Source organism: Lepus europaeus, chromosome Y (assembly GCF_033115175.1).
Source record: "Lepus europaeus isolate LE1 chromosome Y, mLepTim1.pri, whole genome shotgun sequence".
Classification (NCBI taxonomy): Eukaryota; Metazoa; Chordata; class Mammalia; order Lagomorpha; family Leporidae; genus Lepus; species Lepus europaeus.
In genome coordinates this window covers 11,221,736-11,227,897 of record NC_084851.1, presented here as the reverse complement: position 1 = coordinate 11,227,897, position 6,162 = coordinate 11,221,736, and the positions used below count along the sequence as shown (strand labels likewise).

The 6,162-nt window shown below is 47.1% G+C and overlaps 1 protein-coding gene across 1 annotated transcript; it reads left to right on the top strand.

The window, feature by feature from the left end:
* The first annotated feature begins 1,345 nt into the window (after nucleotides 1-1,345).
* On the top strand, nucleotides 1,346-5,150 carry LOC133754224 (nuclear receptor corepressor 1-like). Its single transcript, XM_062184724.1, is given in 3 exon segments — nucleotides 1,346-2,586; nucleotides 2,588-3,903; nucleotides 3,906-5,150. Coding segments are annotated over 3 exon segments (3,105 nt in total). The 5' UTR covers nucleotides 1,346-2,014; the 3' UTR covers nucleotides 5,123-5,150.
* The last annotated feature ends 1,012 nt before the right edge of the window (nucleotides 5,151-6,162 follow it).

Sequence of the window (6,162 nt, the reverse complement as noted above, 5' to 3'; positions counted from 1 at the left end):
GAGAAATGAAAGAACAAGTTGGGCTTAGAATAGAGAAGTGAGGGAGCAAGTCCTAGATCGCTTGCTGACAATAGCAATATCACATGAATACTTAGCAAACCGTTTCAACCATTAGATAACAACTTATAAAAACATTTACCAGATGGTCCAATGCCTTCTATAAATTTTAAGAATCATGTATTTGAAAACATCTCTTAAATATCTAACGGGGTGTAGTTTTTTTAACCAGTAAACTTAAGCACAACCATATAAAATGTTTTTAGTTTCTTTCTACCAACAAGTATAAAACATATGATTCAGAGATTCTGGTCAAACAGTGGCCACACAGTGGTGACACACAGTGCACCTCCCACGGCGGCCATTGGAGGGTGAACCAACAGCAAAAGGAAGACCTTTCTCTCTGTCTCTTTCTCTCACTGTTCACTCTGCCTGTCAAAAAAAAAGAAAGAAAAGAAAAGCATAGGTAGAGAAGTAGAGCGAGAGAGAGAGAGAGTGTCTTCCATCCATTGGTTCACTCCCCAAATGACCACAATGGCCAGAGCTGAGCTGATCCAAAGCAAGGAGCCAGGAGCTTCTTCCAGATCCCCCACATGGGTGCAAGGGCCCAAGGGCTTGGGCCATCTTCTGCTGCTTTTCCAGGCCATAGCAGAGAGCTGAATCAGATGTGGAGCAGCTTAGACTAGAACGGTTGCCCATATGGGATGCCAGCGCTTCAGGTTAGGGCTTTAACCCACCACACCACAGCACTGGCCTGCTTTAACCCACCACACCACAGCACTGGCCTGAGAACAAGTTTTATGAGTACTTAAATCTATTTGGAAAATAATTTTTATGAGTTTCTTTGCATAAGATCCTAGCAGTCTATGGTTTTGTCTTCTTTCAGAACTTACAATGCAAGCACTAAATGTGATGTGTTAAAATAATTTTAATCCACACAACAAAATTAGGTGAAGTAATATATTATGCATCTTATAAAGTAGGGCTGATTACTTGCCTAAACCAAAAATGTTAAAAAGGTAAAATGCTACATTGTGGGAATGTAAATCAAGGGTAAGTTTCACACAGTGGTATAAGACACCACTTAAAATGCACACATTGGTACTGGAGTGCTGATTGCAGTCCTGGCACCTCTACCCCCAACCCAGCTCCCTGTTAAACAATACAAAAAAATCACAGGAGCCATCCAAGAGGGAAGTATAACTCGGGGAACTCCAACCAGCAAAGTCTCAGTGGAGAGCATCTCATTCCTGCGGGGCTCCATCACTCAGGGTACCCTGGCTCTGTCCCAGGCTGGCATACCAACCGAGGCGCTGGTGAATGGATCCATTTCTCAAATGCCCATTGCAGAGAGCAGTCCTGAGAAAGGCAGAGAAGAAGCTGCATCCAAAGGCCATGTTATTTATGAAGGCAAAAGTGGACATATCTTATCCTATGATAATATTAAGAATGCCCGAGAGGGGACTAGGAGTCCAAGAACAGCTCATGAAATCAGTTTAAAAAGAAGCTATGAATCAGTGGAAGGAAATATAAAGCAAGGAATGTCAATGAGGGAGTCTCCTGTATCAGCACCGTTAGAGGGGCTGATATGCCGAGCATTACCCAGAGGGAGCCCTCATTCTGACCTCAAAGAAAGGACTGTGCTGTCTGGCTCCATAATGCAAGGCACACCAAGAGCAACAACTGAAAGCTTTGAAGATGGCCTTAAATATCCCAAACAAATTAAAAGGGAAAGTCCTCCCATAAGAGCATTTGAAGGAGCCATTACCAAAGGCAAACCGTATGATGGCATCACCACCATCAAGGAGATGGGGCGTTCCATTCACAGATCCCACGGCAAGATATTTTAACTCAGGAGAGCCGGAAGACTCCAGAAGTAGTCCAGAGCACGAGGCCCATAATTGAAGGTTCCATTTCCCAGGGCACACCAATAAAGTTTGACAGCAACTCAGGTCAATCTGCCATCAAACACAATGTCAAATCTTTGATCACGGGGCCTAGTAAACTACCCCGCGGAATGCCTCCGTTGGAGATTGTGCCAGAGAACATAAAAGTGGTGGAACGGGCAAAATACGAAGACGTAAAGACAGGCGAGCCAGTGCGTTCCCGGCACACATCCGTGGTGAGCTCGGGCCCCTCCGTTCTCAGGTCCACACTTCACGAAGCTCCCAAAGCACAGCTGAGCCCGGGCATTTATGACGACACCAGTGCTCGGAGGACTCCCGTGAGTTACCAGAACACCATGTCCAGAGGCTCACCCATGATGAGCAGAGCTTCTGATGTTACAATTTCTTCTAGCAAGTCTACCAATCATGAAAGGAAATCCACACTGACCCCTACCCAAAGGGAAAGTATACCAGCGAAGTCTCCAGTGCCTGGGGTGGACCCTGTTGTGAGCCACAGCCCATTTGACCCCCATCACAGGGGCAGCACGGCAGGAGAGGTCTACCGGAGCCATCTGCCCACGCATTTGGATCCAGCCATGCCGTTTCACAGGGCTCTGGACCCTGCAGCTGCTGCTTACCTGTTTCAGAGACAGCTTTCACCAACTCCAGGCTACCCAAGTCAGTATCAGCTGTATGCAATGGAGAAGACAGACAATCTTAAATGATTACATTACCTCACAGCAGATGCAGGTGAACTTGTGCCCTGATGTAGCCAGAGGACTCTCCCCAAGAGAACAGCCACTGGGTCTCCCATACCCACCAACAAGAGGAATCATTGACCTGACCAATATGCCTCCAGCAATTTTAGTGCCTCACCCTGGGGGAACAAGCACTCCTCCCATGGACAGAATCACATATATTCCTGGTACACAGATTACTTTCCCTCCCAGGCTGTACAACCCTGCGTCTATGTCTCCTGGACACCCAACACACCTTGCTGCAGCCGCAAGTGCTGAGTGGGAGCGGGAACGAGAGCGAGAGAGGGAGAGGGAGAGAGAGAGGGAGAGGGAGAAAGGGCAGGAACGGGAACAAGAGCAGGAGCGCATCACCGCAGCCTCCTCCGACCTCTACCTGCGACCAGGCTCAGAGCAGCCCGGCCGGCCTGGCAGTCACGGATACGCTCGCTCCCCGTCCCCGTCAGTAAGAGCTCGGGAGACCATGTTGCAGCAGAGACCCAGTGTTTTCCAGTGAACCAATGGAACCAGCGTAATCACACCTTTGGACCCAACTGCTCAGCTACGAATCATGCCACTGCCCACTGGGGGCCCTTCCATAAGCCAAGGCCTGCCAGCCTCCCGCTACAACACTGCTGCAGACGCCCTGGCTGCTCTTGTGGACGCTGTAGCTTCTGCACCCCAGATGGATGTGTCCAAAACAAAAGAGAGTAAGCATGAAGCTGCCAGGTTAGAAGACAATTTGAGAAGCAGGTCAGCAGAAGTTAGTGAGCAGCAGCAGCTAGAGCAGAAAAGCCTGGAGGTGGAGAAGAGATCTGTTCAGTGTCTGTACACTTCTTCAGCCTTTCCAAGTGGCAAGCCCCAGCCTCACTCTTCAGTAGTTTATTCTGAGGCTGGGAAAGATAAAGGGCCTCCTCCAAAGTCCAGATATGAGGAAGAGCTCAGGACCAGAGGGAAGACCACCATTTCTGCAGCTAACTTCATAGACATGATCATCACCTGGCAAATTGCCTTGGACAAGGATGCAAGGGAACGTGGCTCTCAAGGTTCAGACTCTTCCAGTAGCTTGTCTTCTCACAGGTATGAAACAACTAGCAATGCTATTGAGGTCATAAGTCCTGCCAGCTCACCTGCACCACCCCAGGAAAAAATGCAGGCCTATCAGCCAGAGATTAAGGCAAATCAAGCCAAAAACGATCCAGGCAGACAGTATGAAGGACCATTACATCACTATCGACCACAGCAGGAGTCACCATCTCCACAGCAGCAGCTGCCCACTTCCTCACAGGCGAGGGGATGGGGCAAGAGCCCAGGACCCATTGGCTCATCACACTTGCCGATCACATCTGTCAAATTATCACACAGGATTTTGCTAGAAATCAAGTTCCCTCGCAGACTCCCCCGCAACCTCCCACTTCTACATTCCAAAATTCACCCTCTGCTTTGGTGTCAATGCCTGTGAAGACTAAAACATCAAGTCGTTACAGCCCCGAGTCCCAATCTCAGTCTGTTCACCATCAGAGACCAGGTTCCAGAATTTCTCCAGAAAATCTTGTGGATAAATCCCGGGGAAGCAGGCCTGGAAAATCCCCAGAGAGGAGTCACGTCTCTTCAGAGCCCTACTAGCCCATCTCCCCACCCCAGGTTCCAGTTGTGCATTAGAAGCAGGAAAGCATGCTGCTCTTGTCTCAGCGGGGAGCTGAGCCTTCGGAGCAGAGGAGTGATTCCTGCTCACCAGGCAGTATTAGCTACTTGCCTTCATTCTTCACCAAGCTTGAAAACATATCACCCATGGTTAAATCAAAGAAGCAGGAGATTTTTCGTAAGTTGAACTCCTCTGGTGGAGGTCACTCTGATATGGCAGCAGCTCAGCCAGGAACTGAGATCTTTAATCTGCCAGCGGTTACCACATCAGGCTCAGTTAGCTCTCGAGGCCATTCTTTTGCTGATCCTGCCAGTAATCTTGGTCTAGAAGACATTATCAGGAAGGCACTCATGGGGAGCTTTGATGACAAAGTAGAGGAGCATAGAGTGGTCCTGTTGCAGACTGTGGGAGTAGTGCCTGGTGGCGCCAGCACGTCAGTTGTGACCAGTAGTGAGACGCGGAGAGAGGAAGGGGACCCATCACCTCATTCAGGAGGCATTTGCAAACCAAAGCTGATTAGCAAGTCAAACAGTAGGAAATCAAAATCTCCCATCCCTGGGCAGGCCTACCTGGGAAGTGAACGGCCCTCTTCGGTCTCCTCTGTGCATTCTGAGGGGGACTACCACAGGCAGACGCCAGGGTGGGCCTGGGAAGACAGGCCATCTTCAACAGGCTCAACACAGTTCCCTTATAACCCCCTGACACTGCGGATGCTCAGCAGCACGCCACCAACACCAATCCCATGTGCCCCCTCTGCTGGGAACCAGGCAGCTCCTCACCAACAGAACAGGATCTGGGAGCGAGAGCCCGCCCCGCTGCTCTCAGCACAGTACGAGACACTGTCGGACAGTGACGACTGAACCACACAGACGGGGGACATGGCATGGGGAGGGGCTCGTTCTGGGGTATTTTAATTGCAGGTCAAAAACCTGCCCATATGATTTGTGCCCAGAGACTTTTCAGGAGAGCCAGGGCCATAGATGATGGAGAAATGATGGAAGTTCATTTGGAGCATCAAACGGGAAGAAACAGAAAATAGCCTTTGATACGTCGCAATTCAGTGGATTCTAATAGTGGAGGGTTGAAATGTAGAGTTTTTAAAAGTGGACAATTCCTGTTCCTACATCTGTTTGTAAAGAAAACCATAATGTCTTTAAATCACTCATGTAAATAGATGACCTTTTTGCAGTGTTAAAAAAAAAAAGAAAATCAGAAGATGATGCCTCAATAGTTTATGCTACTTCCACCCTCAGGGAGACATATCTGAGCCCTGGATCTTGGATCCTTGCTCCTGGCCATGGCTTTTTCCATCCCTGACAGTTGTGATCATTGGGGAATGAACCAGCAGATGGAAGTTCTCTGTTCCTTTCTTTTTGTTCTGTTTTTGCTCTTTCAATTAGATAAAATAAATAAATAGCTGTTTTTTAAAAAAATACAGATAAAAATAAATCATGAAAGGTACAGTGAAAAATAATCTTGTCATCAGAGATAATAGTTTTGAAAATTTCAAAAAGTATCATTTTATAATAAATCAGTTCTTTAAAGAAACTCATATGACTTTGCTTATATAAAATAATTATCATTTAAGTATATGGCGTAAGTATTTTTAAAGGACAACAAAATGATTGATACAAATGGCTATGCTAACCCAATGTCATCTGAAACACCCAGACTATTATGAATGGTCTTACTTTAAATTTCTATGTTGATACCTAGACCACTTGAAATGCTTTGTGAAGGTAAGAACATTCAATGAATATAAGGCCACTTTTTGTATATGCAAGAGTTATAAAATATCTACGCACATTTCTTAGCACTGCACCTGGAACACAGATACATTAGAATGCTGGCCATTTCAGAGAGTCACTTTATATTAAAGTTGAAAGAGTATTGTGTATAC